This window comes from Struthio camelus, chromosome 1 (assembly GCF_040807025.1).
Source record: "Struthio camelus isolate bStrCam1 chromosome 1, bStrCam1.hap1, whole genome shotgun sequence".
In the NCBI taxonomy this organism is placed as follows: domain Eukaryota; kingdom Metazoa; phylum Chordata; class Aves; order Struthioniformes; family Struthionidae; genus Struthio; species Struthio camelus.
The window spans coordinates 65,605,025-65,627,614 of NC_090942.1; the positions used below are offsets into that span (position 1 = coordinate 65,605,025).

A 22,590-nucleotide genomic window follows, 5' to 3' on the forward strand; every position below is an offset into this window, starting at 1 on the left:
TGGCTAGAATGTCCAAGAGGCTGCATGAAGTAGCTCTCAAACTTAACTTAAAAGGCACCTGTTCAAAATTGGATTAGACTGTGAAGAAGAAATGCATAATTGTTTTAAGGAAACAGTAGGAAGAAAAAGTATTGGAGAAAGAGTGAGCTTGCGTATTGGTCAGGGCAAATTCTCTGGTGATGGTTCTTATCTTCAAACATAAGCATAGAAAATACAAAAATGGGCCAAAGAGAGATAAGAAATGAAGGGCAAATGGGAAAAAGATGCCCAGAGAAGGTGACAGGCAGGTGTATCAGAATTATATAATGAAAGAAGATCAAGTAGCCTTAGAATCAAGGATAGTTTCCTGGATCTCTGCATATGGCAGAAAATTAGGGGCTGACATAAAAGAAGTGGTGGTGAAGTTGTAAAGACGAGGTCGAGATTCCTTTTGACAATGATATTAGCTGTTGTTCAGTGTAATGATCCCTGGACAGCAGACCTGTACAATGATGGGAGATGGAATTCATTTGATTGTCATGAGGATTAAAGCCCACTGACATTTGTGGGGATGCGTTATTTTGAACTGTTTTACCAACATGCTTAGAAGAGAAAACTGAACTCTGCTCTTCTTTTTCTCTTACTTAGGCTTTTGGCAACCAGCTGATTCCTTCCAATGTGCCAGTGAAGAAAGCAGCAGTGTTTCTGAACCCAGCGGCTTGCAAAGGGTAAAATCTCCCCTCCTTTACACTCCTATGTGAGACGCTCTTTTCTGTATTTCTAATCTGCCATTCACTGTAAAAAGCAGACAGACTTTTTTAGCTGATATTTTTGCCTTCCTCTGATGCCAAGCTGGTATTATGGAACTCTTACAAACTTTAATTGACCAAAAATATTGGACTGAGAAATAAAGTGGATGCTTGAGTTGAAAGAACAAGTTCCAAATCATTTTTTTAAAGCTTTCCTTTATCCTGTGTTAGGATTTTCATCACTGCTTTTCTATGTGACATCTATTTTCCTCCTCTGTTTTCCTCCTGAAAGACTAAAGAAATATGGTATGACCTTGATTTCTTCAAGAGTTGAAGTTAGCCAACAGTGATCTTACTCTTGCGGCAACCTGCCCTTGAAAGGGATGTGCCTGCAAACTAAGAGGCTAAATATGAGCCCAGAACAGAACTCCTGGGAGAGGTTGGCTCCTTTTTTTGCATACTCATTAGCAGAAAAATAGTCATCTTAGATATGATACCTGTCTGTGTCTGCAGATCAGCTAAGCCCCTTATCAGTTGTATCTCTGTGGGGGGTCAGTAGCAATATCAGAGGAATGATTTATCTGACGTGCAAATGTGTGAACTTACATGGTTTTGTGCAAAACACCCATGGCTGAAAAATGCACAGAGCTAATTAATTGAAGTCTATCTTCTAGTCTTGTGTTGCTGCTTGTTGCAAGTAATTTATAATTAATGTCATAATTATTCTAGTATGCAGTTGCAGGCATAAAATGCATGAGTCCTTTAAAAGAAGGTCAGGTAAAATTTTGCTTCTAAACGTAATAATTCATAAAAGTATTTTATTTTTTTTTTTAAATCTTTCTGAAAACCTAGATTGGCTGCCTTTGTGGTTTTAAAGCTTGGTGCTCTGTACCTCATTAATTTTCTAATAAATTTCTTTCTGGAGATCTTGTTTTGATTTTTTTTTAATTATTTTTGGAGAAGGCTAGATAATCTCTTCTGCGTTTATTAAAACTGGAACAAAAAGCTGACATATCTGAAGTATGAGTCTAGAAAATTAATGCATTTGAACCAAGCCAAATCTCATCTTTCCTGGCTGACAGGCTGAGTGACTTAAGTAAATTGTATGTTCTTTTCTTAACTAGATTTATTCTTGTCATTCATTTGTTTCTTTCCTTTTTAATTTTTTGGCCATCAGACTGATGAAATAGTTTTTCCTCTATTTCTTCTAGCAAAGCGAGGACCCTTTTTGAAAAGAATGCAGCTCCAATTTTACACTTATCTGGCTTGGATATAACTGTGGTTAAGGTAAGAACTGATAGGTTCTGGGTTTTATAGAGAGAGAGAGAGATACACATATAAATATGTATACACACATACATACACACACACACATATACATATATACACATATATACACACGTGTGTGTATATAAGTATGGATATATGTGTATGTTCTGCTATGCTTTCTCTTGGAGAATTGAATTTAGGATGCATTTGAAAATCTCAGTTGTGTGAAGGCATCTGGTAGGAGGAAATAAATATTGAAATTTTAAACTGGTACTTAATCTTTTTCTTTTAATTGACAGTTAATTTACAGACTGTATACTGAGTGTTTAATTTTCAGCTAAAACAGTGTGTGTGTGTGTGTGTGTGTTAGTGGCAGCTCTTCTGTAACTGATGTTTGAAAGGAACGTCTCTACATATTTGGGTGCTGGCTGGTGGTGCTTGCCCATCGTTGTTGAAATTGTTAGTTGTGCCTGAGCTTGCTGAATTCAGAAGTGAAGAACTTGGACATACAGTGGGACTCTTTGGATTAATTATAAAAAATCTTTTATTTTTACACTAAAAATATTACAGCGTATCCTCAAATAATTTAACATTCCTGTCGGGAAAGCAGAACTTGAACTGTAAATAGTGTGAATTTGCAGATATGTTTTCCTTGGAAAGAGAAGAAAAAGTAAACATGAAGGGATTCTGATCTCTTTGAAGGTTTTTGAGGCTGTGATATGTTGATTGTTTAGTAGTCATTATGTCCAGATGATAAAGTATGCTAATAAATATCTTTCTGTCTTTGAGTCTTTTTGGTAAGGTTTTGTTTAGTGTTAAATTCCTGTTTTAATTAATGCATTTCTCTGTTCATTAAAAATATTTAGTCTCAGCCTAAGAGAAAAATTTCTTCTTGAAAACTTAAAACTGACACTTTATAATTTCAGACCTGACAAGTTAGCAAAACAGAGCTGGGCCAGTGACTGAGATGTCCCTAAAAAAATATTGATTTTGCAGAAAATAGTCTTGATGGTCTGGTCAGTGCGGTCCTTACTGCAACTGTGAGCTTTCCTAGCCTGCTGTTGGGCAGCAGCCTTCTCTGCAGCTGATTCTGCCTTTCAAAGGAGACAAAACCATGATCAGGAGCAATTTGGCTGCTAGAGATGACAGGATTTTTTTGTGTGTTTTGTTTAAATGTAAAACTACGTGAAAATGTGGTTATTGTTGGGATAATCTAAATCTATTGAATGAAGTTTACTGTGATGTTTTATTTACGCTTTGCGTGTGTGTGCTTGCTTGCTTACATTCTATTAAGCAATAGACTTGTTTCATAAGCTGAAGAGATTTCAGTGAATATAGTGCAAGACGTATACAGTATTATGTAGTATATGAGAGCAAATATTAAGTAAATGGTTACATCATTCTTTTCTTTCTGTAGAAGAGAAATCCTAGAAATGGTCACCTGAATTCTCATGTTTGGGTTTCTGTTTCTTCAGACTGATTATGAAGGACAAGCAAAAAAGCTGCTGGAACTGATGGAAAATACAGATCTGATCATTATTGCAGGAGGGGATGGCACAGTACAAGAGGTACTACAGGAGCTCTGTCCTGGTGTGCTGAGAGTCGTAGTCAGGCTTGAGGGTGAGAAGACTGAGTCTGTGTAGTGTGCTGACATCACAACAGTTCTCGGTGGTGACTTGTCCATTTCAGCATCTACGTTTTCAGTCAGTGTTATAATTTTCTGGGAATAAGAAAACTCTTCTAGTTGTTTTTAGTCTAAAAGTGACAGTGGGAGAACAGGGAGAGAGCAAGAACGTTTGACATAACTGCCTTCCAGAATTTTGTTCTAGAACAAGAAAGTTGTCTGGGGAGACATATTTCCAACTTTTTCTTTCTATATAATGTAGCTGTAATGGTTTAACTTTCAAATTAATTCCTAGCCTATCTGTACTTCCCAGGGGGAATGCATGTTTTGCTAAGTGGGAGTCAAATAATTTAACTTATGTGGGAGCGATAACAAAGCATGGGGTGTGTTCAACAAGTGCCTATCGTCAGGACAGTTAGTCACAGGAGCAAGCAACCAGTGGAGCTAGGGAGGTAATCTCTCTTTTGAGACAGGTGGTATTTTATTAAATCATCTCCAGAAATGCTAACTGCGGACTTTGTAAGGGAATGGCTAAATGAAATGCAATGGCCTTAAGAGAAAGCGGTCAAAATATATCTTGAAGTTTCTCCTGGCCTTAGAACCAATTGTTGTTAATCACACACTGAGCAATGCTATTGTTGCATTAGGCAGAGCCATCTGTGTCTATTCAGTGTTAAAACGTTTATGCTGGCATTGGTTGTGGTGCCTGTACAGTCAGAAAACCCTGCTATTTCTATCATTAGAGTGCACTGAACGCATGTCCTTTCCCATGTAGGCAACAACAAACAGCATATTCCATAAAAGAGTAGATGCTTCATAGGTATTTTCTGAAGACCAAATGTAGGTATGATTTTCATAGCTTCCTACTGTAACTATAAAACAAAATTCTCAAAGCCGAGCATTTCAGTTGTTTTTTTTTTTTTTTTCAGGTCATAACTGGACTTCTTCGCAGAGCAGATGAGGTGAGGAAGTCTGTCGTTCTTAAAACTTTGTTTATTTCTTAGCGGGTGTATTTCAGGCATTCATTGTGGACAGCTTGGCCCCAGCTGTCTCCAACATATACTGTTGCTTAGTAATCCCATGCCAGCTTTCTGCATTAACAGTCAGCCACGGTAGTGTCCTGCAATTCTGCCCATTGGTGTTCATTCTCTTTCTCGGGGAGTGCAATGGCTCCCAAGGCAAGGCTTTGGGAAGCATCCAGCTGCAGAGCAGGGATTGTTGAGAAGCCAAGTGCACAACTTCCAAAGGCCCATGGACCAGCTGTGTATGCTGCTTTGTTTGGCAGAAGCATTGGGCAAAATACGTGTTTTCCTGTATTTGTACAAGCTTGAAACTAAATTCAGTTATGACTGTCCTCCTATTGCTTTATGATCGTTTTGCCATTTTTTTTTTTTTCAAGCAATCAATATCTACCTATGTAGATGGTTGTAGAAAGCAAATCTTAGTCTCTCGAGGTGGAGTACTCATACTGGAAAAGAGATTTCTTTTTAAAGAGGCAGGTCAGTGTTCCCAAAACCTTCTGGCAGGAGCTGGCAAAAACTCAATGAAATGATCTAGGCAAGAATATGATTATATCCTTGGCAGCTAGAATTGTATCTGTTTAGGCAGTTGCTTTGTCTGAATATGATGAGAGAAAGTGCAATCAATGCAGTATTTTTAAAGGGGCACTAGCTGCATCTTTTCAGAGAAATACATTTTCTAAATTTAATATTATTGTAGTTGGCACTTAAGACCTCCATAATCTAAAGATTCTGGAAGAAAAGTGTTGGAGGTTTTATTGGCTATTTCGTCTTCTCTTTTATTGTCTTGATGTAGCTTGCACTGATTTGCAGTAGAAGTGTATACAGCAGTTTTGTATGCAGCACTATTTTGGAGGGAGTACTGCACTGTACTGTTGCTGCTGTATCACTTGGTGTCTTTGGCCAGAGAATTCTTCTTGTCCCTCATATCGCTCTGCCCTAGAAGTAAGGAACTGCAGTTCAGCCCCCTCATTTTTTGCTCTGCTTCTGCTTTTTACTTGGGTATGTCGCCCGAATAAGAAGAGCCTGTGCAGGGTGTTCTGGAGACGCTGTTCCTAGTAGCCAAGGGAGCAGAGCATGACTGCATGAGCTGCAAAAAGCCTGTCTTCTGCAAGCTATAAAATAATTCTGAAGAAAATGAAAGAAGGATGTTTGAGATGTGTTGATTTACAGGTGACAGAGACATAGCAAGGACAAGTAGGTAGGCATGAAGTGAGAGGGATATTGGTTAGCCAGCATGGATTTGCAGTATCATGGTGCTGATAGCAGTAGCACCCAGAAGGGAGATGGTGCATTGTGATATACAGAAGTTTACATTGATTTGTTGACACACTTCAAGAAGCACAGTTTATTATGAGGTATAGTGTAATAACTTGCTTCCTCAACAAGCTCTTTTGCTGAACTGTGATACAAAAAATAACATGGTCAGTGACTTCCAAAAATTAGACCTTCTGCTGCTTCATGATTCAGATGCCAGAGGAATCAATTAATTACCTTTGCTTAACTGAGAAAATCCCTTTGCCGTGCAAGGTTACTCTGTCAAAGGGGGATTTCTGCAATGGTAAATGAGATCCAGAGCTTCAGATGCCACCATCAGTATTAAGAAAGATGGCAGATTGCTGACAGATTCCATACATTAGTTAGTACATATCTGCCAACCTGCATGTAACAATGCCCTTAATGATTACAGAGAGCTCCTTTGTAACCAGTTGGCAATGGCAGGTTCAGAGATTTGGATGCCATGTTCTGAGTCATTATGTATTACTGCCTCATTTAAGGAAGTGCCTGGCTGCTTAGTGCCAAAGGGGTTATATCAGACACAGCTGTGATCTTCACACAGGAAGCTTCATTTAGCTGATGCAAATGTTAATTTACTCTCCTCATGCATCCAGGCTGCCTTCAGTAAGATTCCTATAGGATTCATACCCCTTGGAAAGACCAGCACTCTGAGCCACACGCTCTACCCTGAGAGCATGAACCAAGTCCAGTAAGTATTATGTGTTTCTGAAAGGGGACTTTTGTTTGATTTCAAGGAGCAGTGCTTCTTGGTAGTTTGAAACTTTCCTTTCCTTCTGTATTACTTAGGACTTGGCAGTCTCTGGGCAGAGCCTGATGATTCTCTGGACTTGCCTGAATCAATGGCTTCCAAAACTGAATAAAAATTAAAAGAAGGAACTGTGTGTATTATTAGAACACAAAATTGTTTGCTGTAGCTAATTTGTCTGTGATCGTGTAATGTTAAGAGTTTGGCAGAGTTCAAAAAAGGTAGAAAGGATCAAGGCTCTTAGGAGTAGTCAGAGATAGGATATCAGGGATATGACAAAACAAAAAAACCCAATCTTCTTTCCGTCCCTCTTCCAGTTTAAGAATTCTAGCAACCAGTCTGCATATAACCTGATACGCACCTGCCTAATAAGGAGTACAAGAATCTCCTTATGGGAAAGGTTGGATCCCGTTACTGACTTCTGCAGGGTTTCTTGCCCTTCTCTGTGAAGGGACTGATGCTGGCAACTGTCCAACATTCTGAATCTATGTCATCCTCCTGAATCTGATCCAGTCTGACATTATCTGTTGCCTGCATTTTAGTTTGTTGTAAGAGTGTCTTGTCCACTCCTAACATAAAAAGGCCAGTCAGCTAATCCTTTCTTTTCCCCACATTTTGTTCCTTTTAAATTTTTTCTTTCTCTCTTCCCATAATAATGAATATATTTCCTTGCTCCTGAAATCCGTTCACCCTAGCTCTCCCACTAGCTCATTAGCATTCTTCTTTACAGAACCCTTGCTGATATCCATCATACACAAAACCCACAAGCCAACTGGCATAACATCCTTCATTAAAACGACCAGAGTGCTTTGAAACTCGGCAAGATGGACAAGGCTGTAATCTACAGCTAAGATTAAAGTAATAATATATGTTTGGGTTCTAAAGAAGCTATTTGAAATGAATGATCTTCTTGTCCCCAGGTAATGAACTGTGCAGGTAAGGGCTGCAGCATATTGGTGAAGTTGAAAGGAATTTGGTCAATAGGCTGCTTAACAACCCCCACCAGTAAAAGATCTTGACTTAAGAAGTGCAGTAGTGATATCTAAAAAATATATATATATTTGGGCTTTGGTTTTCTGCACTATTAGATCTTACCTTTAGAGTTAGGAATTGCAGAAGTCTTAGGGAAAGGTAAGACTTGTGAGAAACGAAGGACTGAGGGACGAACAGCTTTCTTCCCTATCTCATTGTTCTAAGCTCAATGAACCCAATGGCAAGTTCTCCTTCCGATACAACTGGATATCGGACTGGATCTAAAAGTTACATTTGATTTTGGTTGTTTTTTTCTGTCCAGCTATGACACTGGAAATGTGCCCAATGTAGAATTTAAATTTTAATCAACTTAAAAATAAGGAAGAGATGTTAACAAGGCTTCAAGGCCAGAACACAAGAGAGCTCTTTTTGAGCTTGAACACTTTGGTTACAAAATCTTTAGTGCCATGTTCCACAACTTGAAACAAGGAGGAGCTGTAGCTACTGTCAGCAATTTCACTGAGATCTAAACAGTAGGTAGATTTATATTGGTAAAAGACTTCAGAACAAATTAACATATCGAGGCAGTTTGTGTTCCACATATATGAATTGCGACCAGTCTCATGCCTATCCCTTTCCCTCCCAGCTTGTTATTTGCCACCAATAAAACAAATCCGTGATATGGATTCTTAATATTAAAGCATCAAAAACAGCAAGTAAAAGAGTTGGTGCATGATCTGCCATATTAGTTGAAGAAGGAGGAATATTTAAGAGAAGAAACATCTGCATCTGGCTGCAAATGTCCCTTGGATCTTCAGGTGTTTTGCTGCTTTGTAGGGCACAGGCTTTGCCATGTATCACAGCCACCCAGTTTGCTTTCCAGTTTTAAGGAAGTGCAGCACTTTGACAGAGTTCTTTCTCTGGGTTAACACAAGGTTTTTTGTTTTTTGTTTTTAAAAAAAAGCCGCATCCAGCTTGGTAGTGGGGGCTACTGAAAAAAAAATGCGCAGTTTTAAAGCTTATTCTTTTTCCTGTTTGTATTCCAGCCATATTATTAATGCTACGTTGGCCATTTTGAAGGGAGAGACAGTTCCACTTGATGTCTTGCAGATCAAGGTAAAAGCATCTGCTTATTTGGCACCCAGCATTCAAGCTAAAGCCAACATTGCTAAAACTTTCATTTTCTCATGTTGTTGTGGTTTCTCCATTCTTGGTAGTTTCAAGGGGTGCAGGACAGCAAGCAGTTAAATGGAATGTTTTTCTTCTGTGTAATGGTATCTTGGCTGATGACATCATGAGTTCTAGTGGCAGTCATTTCATCTGCTGAATGCTGTGACATCAGAAGGTCTAAACTGGAGAAAATGCTTGAATGCTTGAATACTTTGTTGCAAGCCTAAAAAAAGGGTTTTACTGAATGCAAAACTTGCTAACACTGATATTTCTGTGGGAACGGTGAGAGGAGATAACAACTGTCTGAACTGATTTAATACATCTCATACATTGTGGAAGTAATAGCTTTCTTTTTCAAACTGAAAAGTGTGAGATGGGAAAGCCTTGGACTATGCCCAGTATGTTTTTGAATACGCATTTTTTCCTGTTATGTTGCAGAACATACGTTTCTGCAGCAAGGACCTAGTGTTGTCATGCAGAGCTCCTTGCTTTGGACTGACAGTATCCACAAAATGATATGGCTCCTGCTGGGTGTGCAGTCAAACTCAATCAGACTCTAAAAACTTCACCTATTGTATTCCTCTCTGAGGGTAGATGGAATGCATACAACTTAAATTCTGCTTAGTCTTTATTCTGTTAGCTATTTATCTTAACCTTGCTATGAAATTTCACTCTTGGTATTAATCGGGGATCAATTTTCATATGGAAATGATATTTAGGAAAGCAAAGTTGGAAAAAAGAAGATAAGAGAATACAATTTTGTACTGTGTTTTCTTTACAGGGAGAAAAGGAACAGCCTGTGTTTGCAGTGACTGGGTTAAGATGGGGATCTTACAGAGATGCAGCAGTTAAAGTTAGCAAGTATGGAAATGCTGTTTTTTGAAGCAATACCTTTTTTAACATCTGTTGTTTAAAAACAAATACCTCCCTTTCGCAGTAAAGTCGTCTTTTTTTTTTTTAGTGTTACCATTTGACAGGCAAAGGTACCCGCTCTTGTTAGGTCTAGCATTACACACATGAGACTGTAAGACGTTCAGTGTTTTTGTCATTCAAAATTAACACTTACTTGGTGCTGACCTTCTCCCCCTGCTGTCACTCCCCCACCACATATTCATTTTTTGCTTGCCTTATGGTGCCCGCTTCTGGAACTTTTTTTCAGATTGAATCAATGGGAAAAGCTCTCCCTTGGGTAAAGTCAAATAAAGTAATTCGCCATTGTTTTTCGTCAGTTGCCAATGAAAAGATGCGTGCTGACTCTGTAACTCAACTCTAACAAGGAACATAAGATGGGATAGAAATGCCCTTCAGTTCCTGCCACACATGGCATGGACTGGACTCTCTGATGACTGTTTTCTGAATACTAAACTAGTGATTGTTGGGTTTCCTCCAAACAGATGTTTAATAGGCCTTTGTCTGTGTATCAAAGTGCCTAGCATTATCTGGTGAAGGAGCAACCTGGCCAAAGCAGTTCAGTTCTCAGACTGTTAAGGGGGAGTTGCAGCACATGCTGCTGCTGCTGCTTTCTGTGCGCAGCTACCAGGAAATACAGTGTATTTTGTGAATGAGCTGTCTCTGTCATGAAGCAAGAGAGAGCGTCATACCCTTGGGTATGGACGGGAGACATTTGAAAGGGTTTGATAAGAGGTGATGCAGAGTGGGGGAGGTATAGTAAATGGCCAAGGTATTTTTCCCTGGGAAGCATGGGGCATGTTCAGTAGCTGGTGTGGGTGCTGACCTGGCTGTGCTGCGGGCCCTCCTATTAACTGCAGCCCTAAGATTAAGGGAGTGCCCTTCTGTGTCCTCCCTGCACTCTCGCTAGGCTTCCTACCCATGCTGTTTTTCTGCTGAGTGTCAGCCTTCCCATCTCCTCCTGCAGCAGTTCCCTTTGCTAGGAGGAGTCTTTTGGACTCTATTTCAGAGGCATGACAGTGTTTTGTTGACTTGGAGTGGTGTGGACGTGTTAAACTTCATTCTGTTCTTTCAATGATATTGAATGCCTAGAAAGTGCAACCAGCTTGAAAAGTGCTTCAGCCACAGAGGGATGGGGGCTGAGAGTGCACTTGGGAGAAGGATCACATGTGCTCGCCCTGTTCTTGTACTTCTCCTGCAGCATCCATTTTTAGCCCGTATCAGAAACTGGATATCGGGCTAAATGGATGCTTGGTGTGTTCCATTACAGCTGATCTTTTATTGAAAATAAGGTACTTACTGCCACAGAAGCTGAGCTACAAGTCGCAGTTCCATAAATTTATCTGGCTATCCTTACACTAAGCACTATCCTAGTGGAGGCATGGTGCTGTGTTGCATGTCTTTGAAGGTTTGTTATTCTACAGACAATGGCTTTTCCATGGCTTTGTGGGAGCAGTGTGACAGTTGTATGCCTTTGTAGGTAAAAGCTGATATACTTGTATCTCTGGCACTCATGAACTGATGATATTTAATGTGCTGTGTTGACCACCTTTGGTGGAAGACTGACCAAAATGAATACTTGGACAACCTAAAAGCATTGCACAGAATTTAAGGATGTGACTATGTTATGGCTGATGAAATTAGAAAACAAAGCCTATATTAAAACTAGGTAGAATTCTGCTGCTGGGATGTCAGGCTGCCTGTAGTGAAGGTTGTATACTGCATTTCTGTGATCCGTGTAACCCGGGAAAGGGACGTCACTGCTAAGCCTCTGGTGATGTGTAAAAACTTATCTTGTAATGTCACAAAGTTAATGAATGTAGGAGAACACAAACTTCAGTGGCAAACAAGTCTGTGTGCTCTGACTTTATGTAAGATTTTTCCCTATCCCAGTATGGGCCCCTGGATATCTTAGGCGTTCTGCCTGTGTTCTTTTTTCAGGTACTGGTACTTTGGGCCTCTGAAAACGAAAGCAGCTCACTTTTTCAGTACGTTTAAGGTAAAGAATAACTGAAAAAAGTGTATTTTTAATACTTGTGCACCTGGGAAGTGAAAGGGCTGACTGTGCTTTGCATGTTATGTGCAAGTTTTTGTGAATGGTTCTGATGATAATATGAAAATGGGAGGGAAATTCGACTTGTTCAAACATCTACGGAGAGATGTAGACCTAACTTTTGGAGAGATGAGAGAGGAGGAATAATTTAAAAAATCTCTTTTCTAAGGATCTATTGCTGCAAGATCACCAGGGGGAGCCAGTAAGCACCTTTGAAACTGCAGAGCAATGGTGGTGCTGCAGATAACCCTTAGAGTGCTCTGTTACCTTTTCTCGACTATCTTTCTTATGATGACACTTCATTCTGATTTATTCATCTGGCAGAAGGTGTCTATAATTAGGTTGCTCATGAATGTTGATAATCAGGCTTCCATGTATAGTAAAATGAGCATGAAGATTAATAGCTCGTATCTCACTTTAAAGTTCTACGATGCTTAAAATTGACTCTAGAAAGTTTAAAGTCTGACCTGCATGAAAGGTGATGCATTTTCATTCATGTGCTTTTCCTGATCTTTGAACACAGAGGTCTCATGAAAAAGCTGTAGAAATACCCAGGAGCTGCTACAGCAGATCAGACTATGTTCCAGCCGTAATGTCTGTGACAGTGCCAGTGCTTTGTAGGAAGCTTCTGTAAGGAGCTAATGGTAACGTGTCTGTGAAAGATCTTTTTTTTCCATCCCCAAGAAATATCATATGATAATTCTGTGTGCTGGTATTCTAGGTAGAAACCTGTTTTTTACCTTTCTCCAGCCCCTTTCTCACTTTGTTTTTATTGAGTCTTTAGTCTCACTGAGTGCCAGTGGGTTTCACTGGTGGGTTATTCATTGCATATCAAAAAGATCTGTTTAACCTGCTTAAGGTTAAAGAGAAGTGTCCACTTTTTCTGCTGTTAAGGTAGAAAAGTTTCTGCCTGATCTTTCCTAGTTATGCTACTCATTGCCTTATGTGCTTCTCTGATGTTATCATTTTGTTAATTCCTACATTAAATGGCTCCAGCCTGGTGAGTTTAATCTCTGCCTAGTTTGTCTTTGCTGCTGTACACTTAATCTTTGCTGATTTTGCTGTCTTTTGAAATGGGGTCACCCATGATTGAATACAGTGTAAGGGGGAAGGGCTTACCCCTAACATTTGTGTGGGCACCGTGATGAGAACTATTCCGTCTTCTAAAGTACTGACTTAAAGTATTGCAGCATTGCTGCTTTTCCCTTTAATCATTAAGACTTTTTGCTCATGCATTGAACTACTGATAACAACTTTTTTTGAGTGGTTTATATGAGTAAGTATGATAGCAGAGTCTTTGCTTGCTCTCAGAAGTATGGGATGAATTAGCTAAATAACCTGTGTTATAGATCTGAAACAACTTGTGACTTTCTGGCTTTAAGACTTCTACTTTAAAGTTCTGTGCATAGAAAAATAACCATATTGAGTATATGTCAGCTCTTGGCTGATTTTTTATTTTTTTTTTTTTTAAATTTGTGAACTAAAACAACACTCATATTATTCCATCCATAAGTCTTATGTTCTGAATGTTTCAGAAAATGATTTAAAAACAAACTGAGAGGAAGTAAACTTTGTCCTCAATGTCATCATCTGGAAGTATTTGGGGAGTTAAGGTCCTGCTGTAGTCCATCAATTTTTGGCACTGGAATCTGAAATATCACTAAGAATAATATGTTAGTTTTTTGTTTATTTCTCAGATGCTTTATAAAGTTCACCTGACTTGCCTTAGGAGCTTTTGGATAGTTCTTTTTATTGCTGCATGTAAGTGCTTGACTATAAGGTCAGGTCTTGACTGTTTGAATAACAGAGGTCTGCCTTGGCTCCAGTGCTGCACTCTAGTCTTTGCCTGTTTGCGCTGGACCCTGCTGTGCAGTTGCACTTTAAGGTTGCCTTTGTGCCGTATAGAAAACAAATGTGCTTTCAAAGGTTAGTGTTGACCTTGCCAGTTTTGGTCCTGCCTTCCAGCCAAAAGCAGATGTGTCACCCTCCCACACAACAACAGCAAAAAAAGCATCCCTTTCTCCTCTGCTTAGAGAGGGGGAAATACCTCACTTCTGTGTGGGGAAGGAATACATTAGTAGACTTGGAAACTGTAGATAATCTTTTTCCAGTTGCAAAAATGTCATCTTGCACGTGTGATTCTGGAGACTTGAGTGCCATAAAGCAGGCTGAGGCAGTGGTGATATCTGAGTAGGTCTGAGGGAGCGCTTGAGGGCAATGACTCCTAGTCCATCAGTCTGAATAAATAGGCAGTAGTACTAAACAGAGTAAACTGGTAGGCACTCACCAAAAGAACCTTTGTCTTCTGTCTTCCCTTTCTGGGTAAATCCAAGGAATGGCCTCAGAAACATCAAGCTGCTCTCATGTATCTGGGTCCGACTGAGAGACCGCCAGAAGAGCCAGAGGAAAAGCGATCCAGACCTCCTTTGCACGTGAGGCTTTACAGAAGACTTGCATTGTACTGGTCATCTCCCCCAAAAGGTAGGGAGTGTGTATTTTGGCATAAACTCAGAGATGGGCTTCCAAAAAGAAATTTTTTCTACCTTACTTTTCTGCTCTCTCACATCTTTTTTTTCTTTTTTTTTAACTGTGACTTTGTCAGCACGGTTACAGTGACATCTGCCAAAAATGGTACAGAGCAGTCCTGTCAGTGCTCGTCTTCTCATAAACAAAAGTGAATTTGCAAAGAACCCTAGGTGTTCACTGGGGTTACAGTTGCTTGGCATTGGTCTCCATAGGTGATATTGGGCACTTATGGGCCGGCTCCTTTAAATCTTCTTCCTGTAGAATGTCGTCTTAGTATTCTGGAGAGAGAGGAGCATCCCTTATTTTCCAGTGTGTGAGGGTCTTGCTGAAACATAGCAACAAATGTTAGTTAAAATAGAGGCCTATAGAACTTGGGCCATGCAGCAGTCTTAAGTTTCTCTTAGCGCCTTATTCAGAAACCCTAGGAATGAATTTCCTTATGTTTGCCCTGTGAGCCACTCTTGGGTTGGGTTGTTAGCAAGGCAGTGCATGCAGCAGAGGGAGGAAGGAAGAAAAATATGCATTCTCTGTTATCTGTAATGATGTCAATGAAACTAGTGCTTCCCATTCCTTCTTAGTTAGCAGGGATGAATTAGGCAGACGCATGGACTAGTGACCTGTATATGAGAACTGAACTCAAGGTTTTTCTCCTATAGAAAATAAATGTTTCCACAGCATCCTAAACATTAGATCTCCTAATGTAGTTTTTTTGTTTGCTTGTTTTTTGCTTAATAGCAGCATTTCTTGTGTTTCCCAAATGTTTCTGTGATACTAGCCCAAGAAACTTATTAATCTGTGGGTACAAGGAATCACAGAGCTGCCATGTAATATGCTTGATCGTCTTTCCTGTTACTGTACGAATGCTAGGTGTTTTTTCAATGCTCCCAACCTCCCTTTTCCTTTTTTAAGTTTTGTTTTTTAAGTTTGAAAGAAACAGAGCTAGTGGTAACAATGGGTTAAAGTGATTTGGATGGCTGGTATTGATGTTTCGTGCTTCACAGCAGTGAAATGTTGGTCTGTGTAATTACATTCTACTTACTAGTATTTCCTCTTATGGATTCACAGAAATCCCCCAGGAGGCAACCCAGGACAACTGGGAAGAACTGAAGATATCCACCATTGAGCTTTCCATTGCAACTCAGAACAGGCAGCTCGATTTGACAGTAAGAGCATAGTACAAATGGATTCCAAATGCTCCCTGGCCACACAATTTTCCTTTCTTGCTAAACTCCTGTTCCTTTGTCTCTACATGGAAAAAACTTATTGCTCGATGCAGGTCAGGGCCCATGATTGAATCCAAGAATGGGCAATTTTCAGAGCCAGTGTGAAAGCCTCGGAGACCCATGTGAAGCTGGGTTGCAGGGACAGCAGGAAGAGTATGTTTAACAAGAAGGTTTTGCTAACCAAACAGAAGCTTTAGGATTGCCTAGGAGGAAAAAAGGCATCAAAGGCACTCCTTCCCTTCTTGAAACATGGGAGAGTAGAAATCATATACGTATGTAACTATGTTTTATCAACTGGTGCTGAAATGAAGCTGTGAGCCTGAATGTCTGCCTGGAATCATGGCTTTTTCTCTCTCTCTCCTGGCTTGCAAAGCAAAGAGTTTAAAAGAACTGGTGCTAGAGAAAGGACAGCAGCTACCCTGAGCCAGGGGATGGGAAACGCGGGTGGTTGTGGAAAAGCGAAAGTAGGGAACAAGGAAACTATTCCTGTGATAACCTTCTTGACATGCTCATGCTGTTCATTCAGTGCTTCGCAACCTGTCTCTAGTTTATGTCTGTGCTTTGGTGCAATTTCATTGCTGTGAAACCTTTTTGGATGGATCTTCATCTTTAGTTCTAGTGGAAAATGCTAATACAGTGGTACTTGATGAGCTGCTATACATGTCTTTTTCATGGCTGCAGGAAGCAGCTGCCACTAGAGCCAGATTGACAGGAAGTGTTGAACTGGCTGCAACATGTTTCTTGCTCAGAATTTCTCTTTAAGAATCTGCAAATTTGTGTTGTATTGATAGGTTGTCTCTGTAGTATCAGACAAAAAAAAAAAAAACAGGCAAATCTAGTCTAAACTTCCCACCTGAGTTTTGCTTGGAATATACCACATTAATTTTTAGTTTGTTTGGTCAGTGCTTTATGATTTGGACTGCCAGTGTACAAGTAGTGATGGAAGCGAGGCCGAGACTACCAGGGTCATCTTTTTTCTTTTTTTTTTTCTTTTTCTCTTCTGGTTTCTGTGGGGCCTTTGAATAGAAACAGTTTTGATCACTGAGCTGGATTAGAGTCAGTGACGTAAAGTAAAAACATGAAATACTGTCTCATTACCGCAGAGTAGCCCTTACATCCTTTTTTCTTCCCCTTTTCATGCCTTTAAGATGCATTGTGGTATAGTAATGGTACTTTAATACTGGTAGTTAAGAAGAAAATGATGTAAGGTTCTCTCTCAGGTCTCTTCTGTAGCCTGGAGAAATGGACCAGTTTATGTTAGGGCAGCTGCGCTTCTCTGTTTCCTGAGCTGCACGTATCTTGATATAGCATCTTTTCTCTACTGATACAGATCCCCTTATATCTGCTCTTTACTCCGGTTCTTGAAGCCATTGTCCCTGCAGCCATCAAAGCTGAGCAATGGCTTTCTGGAATCCACACCGGAGTACGTCTGCTTAGTATTGTCAACCACTCCTGTCTTTCTCTTGCCTCAGATTCATGTCTAGCCTGTGCTATTGAAAGGACCCGACCGATAAAGCTATACAGGTGCAGCTCAGGTAGTGCCAAGTCTACTACTGTAGATACGGCAAATAAATAAGTTATACTAATAGTATAAAATACTAATTACTTTTGTTATTTTAAATGCGTCTGTGCTAGGACTCTAGGACTTTTGCCAGGACAGAAATGTTAAATAAATAAATAAAAGGGGAAAAAACTTTTTTAAAAAAAAAAAAAAGGTGCTGTCCTGGCAAAAGCTTTACCATATAGTTGGTTTAAGGGCATGTAGCAAGTAGAAAACTAGCTAAGAACATAACATAACTAAGAATTTAAAGGGATAATGTTGAGAACACTTTGACTTCCAATCTGTATTATTTAAAATACTCTTGCTATAGTGTTTGGTTGCCAAATATGGCATCATTGTACTGCTGCTTGGGATCATGGAAGACCCGTTGTCTTTGTGAACAGATAAACCCAAGTGATATGCTTTCATTGCCTTTTAATAACTGTGTGAAATGTAACCAGAAGCCAGCTGTGTGAATCATTATTTCAAGAAGTGAATAGTCTTGAAAAAGAAATTACTAGCTGTAGTTTATAACCTGAATCTCTCAAGTCAAGAGAGGAAAAAAAGCTCACCGGAAATATATCATCTGCTGCCTTTTGTGGGACAAAGAACTGGGCATTTTTTGAACATATTGCAGTATCAAGGGTGGGGCATTTTGGAGCGTTAACTGTTTGATTTCTTAATCTTTTTCCATAGCGTACTGAAGATTTCATGAATATTTGCATTGAAGCAGATACTGTCAGCAAAGGACAGTTTATAAACAGAGGGTGAGTATGGGAAGACTACCAAAAGATATCAGATTCTCTGGACAAGTCAGAAAACTATTTATGGGAGTTTTGTTATGCTTTTCTCTGCTTCTGACTTATGCAGCACGGAATCAGAGGTCTGCAAAGGATATAAATCAGTATTGCTTCATGGGGATTACAAGTTCTTTTTTTTTTTTTTCTTTAAATTCTTATTAACTTTCTGGAAACAAGGCAGAGCCATCTACCTGGAGTTCTTCCTAAATTCTGAGTTTCGTATATCTTTCATCTTTTTCCCTGCTGCTACTGATCAGTGGTACCTGAGTGACAGTATTGTAACCTAGAGTTTAAAAGACAGTTGTAAAGGCTCTAGTTGCTCAGTGGATTGAGAGAAGAGTCACTGAGCTGATGTGTTTGTACTAGTGGTACCTGGAATTTTAGAACTGTGTACAAGGCAGGTTCTGGTTTTAAGTGAAGAGCCACCTTAGCTCACTAACTGTTCTCAGAAGTGGGACCTGAGCTTGAAGGACTTCTTAAAGATGCACATTTAAACAGGGACTTTCAGCAAATATATTAGTGCTGCCTGTTGGTGAAGCAAGGAGGTTGCAGGTATGAATAAGCAGCATATAGAGAAAGAGTAAAAACACGTTGCCTTCTTTGTACTTGGAATGTTGTCTTGTAACGTGCTTGTTTCTCCTACCCTTAAAGTAGGTCCCCAGACACAAATCAGAGCTGCTTTTCCCATCTCCTCCATACTGCCCTACTATCAAATAGTCACATCTTCAGTGCAGTTGCTATTGTCAGTAGGCTTTCCTAGTAAGCCCAAGTCTGCTCTTCTATCATGTTGCCTTTTACTTGCTGATTCTGTTTTCTAGTCTTAGGGCCCCCTCTAGTGAAACCAGATGGAAAGCTTTGGATGCTTTTTCTACCTGCTTGTAGTTGCCCTAATAATTCCTGCTCGTGTGTCTTAGCTACGGTATTAATAGCAGCAGGAGGCTCCTTATTTGCACCTCCCGCAAGCCGTAGTGGGAGCAGGATCTTCTGACCTATGCATACACAGTGGATCGGGTGGTACCGCATTTAAGTTGCGCCAGCTATTTGGACGTAGGTTGCTTTGGAACTGAAATCTTTGCTCTAAAGACTATAGAAGGAAAGGAGGAAGTGATGTGGTGAGACCTAAGGGAGAGAGATTTGAGTATACGCATACTGTGGAGAGTGTCTTCCATGTGGACTGGACGTGCTTCACCTTGTAATATGTCACATTTTCTGACTGTAACACTGTCATACAGAAAAAGCCCCTGATGGGTGTTAACATGCCCTGTTGGCTAGAGCTAATTAGAAGCAGTACCAAAAGCTTTGAGCTGCTGTTCAAGCAACATTCAAAGAGACACGCTCCTTTGATTAAACACTGCCCAAAAGTCTGTGGATAATGACGAAAGACTCTGAGGGAGGTGTTGGGGGTGGGAGCAACTAATTAGTCTTATAGAAAGAAGTCAGAACAGGAAAAAATGCACCCTGTTTTGCAAGGCAGAATCAGGGTGTTCAGAGGGCTCTTTGACCACACAGTGCCATTCGGCAGTTAGGCTTGAATCAAGCCTGTTATTATAGGGTCCACGCTGCCCAGCATCAGTAGTGCTTGTCTTTGCAAAAGTGTATAAATAAGCTTTTCTGTTGTGTGTGGGATTTTTTTTGTTCCTTTAATGCATATTTTTAAAGTTCACCAGAATTTGGTGGGTTACCAAGGTTTTAGGGGGAATCGATGCAGGTATCAAGGATTTTTATACGGGGGAAAGGCACTGACATGAGCTGATCAGAACTGATAGATCACACAGGGGAAACCACATCCTGTGGGAGACTAGCATGCAGGTTACAGATTCAGGCAGTGTTGGGGGTAGGGGAGGATGTTTCAGAGTGCTGGAGGGCAAATGCTGTTGAGTTTCAAAGAAAGGAGTAGGTCGTCCCAGTTGTATAAAAGTGCCCCTTGGCTGTGGATAAGATTTGTGTGAACAAGAGCAACTGCAGCTCGAGTAGAGTTGATGTTTAAGATGAGGTGGGGGGAGAACAGATGGTTTCACTGTAGCGCCTATTACAAAATGCTGGAGGGAAGGAAAGAGGGAAATGTAAAGTGTAGCATCAGTAATCCACGTCCTGCTAGCCAGCTTGAGTTTGTGTGTATGAAAGTATGGGGAGCTGTGTCTCCAGGGCTTGAATGCGCTTATCAGCTAAAGTGTAGAGGACTTTTTTTTTGGTTACAGTCTTCCTCTGAATCATTTCACATTGGCCACTTATGGAGACAGAGAACTAGGTGAAAATTGTGTTATCTGCAGTAGACATTGTGGTTCTCTTTGCCTGTCTTTTTTGTAGTTTAGGGTGTGGAGGGGGATCAAGTGATCAGTTGAAACTGTTGCTGTTAGGCTTTGTTCTTGCTCCTGTTTTACTTTGCTATCTCTTTTTGAGTAAAGAGCTCAACCAAATGCAAGCAATTTCTGACCCTTTTATACAGAGTCACTAGAGAGGCAATAACTGTAAGTGGAGCTGTATCTGTTTGCTTCTTCCAGCATTCTCCTTTGACTGATCTTTAGTTTTATGTCTTGTCTCTGAGCTCACCTTATTCCTGTAATTGCGCCTATGTGGAGCCTCATTTAACTTCATGGACCAAAAAATCTGCTCGTTTATCAGCGCGGAGTATCTAGGACCTTATGTGTTAAACTTGAGACAGGTTAAACCTTAAGGAGGAAATCTTGCTGCCTGTTTGTACAGCACTGTATAAACTGACAATATTGCATGCCATCAACAATTTATAATTCATATAGCTGGAAGGATGTTTTAACTCCCTCACATTCACTCATCAGTCTTTTAGTATATACATATTTGATTCAAAACAAACTTTCCACAGTTAGTACTGCTTCCATCCTCCCATGACCTTTCTTTGGTGACCTAGCTTTTCTTTCTTTGCCTGTGGTTATCCTCTCCTGTTGCAACCTTCTCGTCTTCTTTCTCTGGGATTTTCTGCAGTCTTAAGAGGAGCTTGCATTCCTGAGGGCATGGATATTTGGTGTATATAGGGTTTTTTTCTGACCTGTTCTTATGACTTCTTTTCCTAAGCAATGCAAGACTGCTTGAATAGACTCTCCTTTCACATCAGTCTACTAGAGATCCCTGTGCCTGATGGAATAGGTGTGGACAGTTGATTTTTGCCTGTCTGTGGACTATCTGTGACTGTTCTGCCATGCTGGAGAGTTGTGATACATTAACATTGTAACTCTCTCCTGTCTTTGCTTATGGAGTATCGTTGTCTGTCTGGAGAAGGGAGCAAACTGAGGGGTTAGTGCCTGGCCTGCGAGGAGCCCTGTGTTAAAGGTCAGCCAAAAGGTTATGTGCTTTTTCAGTCTGGAGGAAGACAGAAGTAGGCCAGTGTAAACAGGAGAACTTGTGCTGACCCTGAGGCAGCGTGCCTTGAGTACGAAAGGAATCGCAACCTACTATTCTTTAAGAGCTGAGCTAGTGACAGGACAGCAACCTAAGACTTGAAGAAGACCAAATTGCACTTGCACCACCAATTTGCTAAGACAGGCAACTGCTCCCTACGTCCTCCTGTTCCACATCAACACAAATAGAAAAGTATCACTTCTCTAAATATAGTGTCTAAATAATCTCACAGGTACCAGAAGAGAGAGAATAACTGACAAAAGTGAGCATTTTATTTAGAATGGATACAATAATAATGTTCGGGAGGTTTCTTCTTAAGAACAATTTAAAAGCAACTAGTAAGAAACATTATGCTGACTGGCATTGAGGTGAAAATTTATTTTTTTTTTTAGATTGTTTAGAGATTCAGTGTAACTGATTTTTATCAGTTGTTCTTGCTGGGTTTTCTTCAGGTTGCTGGTAAATCATGAGTGTTTGTGGGCTATAAGGAGATGGTAGCAATGCATTGCAGGAATTGGACAGCTCAGCATGTAAGCGAGGAGCACAAAACTGCTATAGAAATACGTTCAAATATGTTTGGGGAGACATGGAGTAGAAATTAGCTGGAGGCTGTCTGTAAATACTGATGTGTATTGACTGCTGCATAAGAAAGAATGTCTGTTTTACTCTCTGACACTTAAAACAATAAATATTTTAATATATACATAACTTCTAAATTTACCAAACCCACTGTGATTTACCAAACCTTAATGATGCATCAGTGCTAAAGATGGCTATTTCTGACAGAAATCTGCTCCTTACCTTTCCTGTCTTTTGATTTGAACAGAAGTCAAAAGATGAGCGATCCACAAATGTGCCCTGAAGGGAGTCAGTGCATCCAAGCCAGCAAGTGCATCTTGCAGCTTCCAGAGGTGAGAATTTGAGGGAGTTGGAACACTCTGTCATTTTACTTCCTGGTACCCGTTGATGCTGCGCGTTAAGAAATCCCTACTCCAGGTTTGGTAGGTGATTACGCTGTTGGTGAGACGCACAGTTCCTCAGCAGAGCAAGTCAGTCCCAGGCCTGGAGATGCATGGTGGAATTTCTTAAGTGGCCTGTAAACCGCAGAGGAAGCTTCATTCTGCCAGCGAACAGTGACAGCACTTTCATGTAGACTGTGGTGGTCATTGCAAGGGGTGGTCTCTTACTCAGGTACATTGCATATGCACACCTTCTCCTTGCATTTTTGAAGACTAAATTCTTCCTTTAAACCGTTACCCTAGAAGGGATTATGCTGTAGAGAGGAAGGTATCAAATATGAGAAGCCTTATGGAAGCAAGAGAGAGTGACGTAAGGCAGTGG

General features: G+C 40.2%; 1 protein-coding gene across 1 annotated transcript in view; it reads left to right on the forward strand.

Annotated features, from left to right (window-relative positions):
* The window catches only part of AGK (acylglycerol kinase), a 35,961-nt gene that overhangs the window by 11,641 nt on the left and 1,730 nt on the right, over positions 1 to 22,590 (forward strand). Inside the window, exons 3-14 of the mRNA XM_068945637.1 lie at positions 628 to 707; positions 1,940 to 2,015; positions 3,473 to 3,565; positions 4,551 to 4,583; positions 6,533 to 6,627; positions 8,703 to 8,772; positions 9,608 to 9,687; positions 11,677 to 11,734; positions 14,122 to 14,269; positions 15,380 to 15,477; positions 17,774 to 17,844; positions 22,076 to 22,160. Coding sequence (XP_068801738.1) covers positions 628 to 707; positions 1,940 to 2,015; positions 3,473 to 3,565; positions 4,551 to 4,583; positions 6,533 to 6,627; positions 8,703 to 8,772; positions 9,608 to 9,687; positions 11,677 to 11,734; positions 14,122 to 14,269; positions 15,380 to 15,477; positions 17,774 to 17,844; positions 22,076 to 22,160 — 987 coding nt within the window. The remainder of the gene's footprint in view (positions 1 to 627; positions 708 to 1,939; positions 2,016 to 3,472; positions 3,566 to 4,550; positions 4,584 to 6,532; positions 6,628 to 8,702; positions 8,773 to 9,607; positions 9,688 to 11,676; positions 11,735 to 14,121; positions 14,270 to 15,379; positions 15,478 to 17,773; positions 17,845 to 22,075; positions 22,161 to 22,590) is intronic.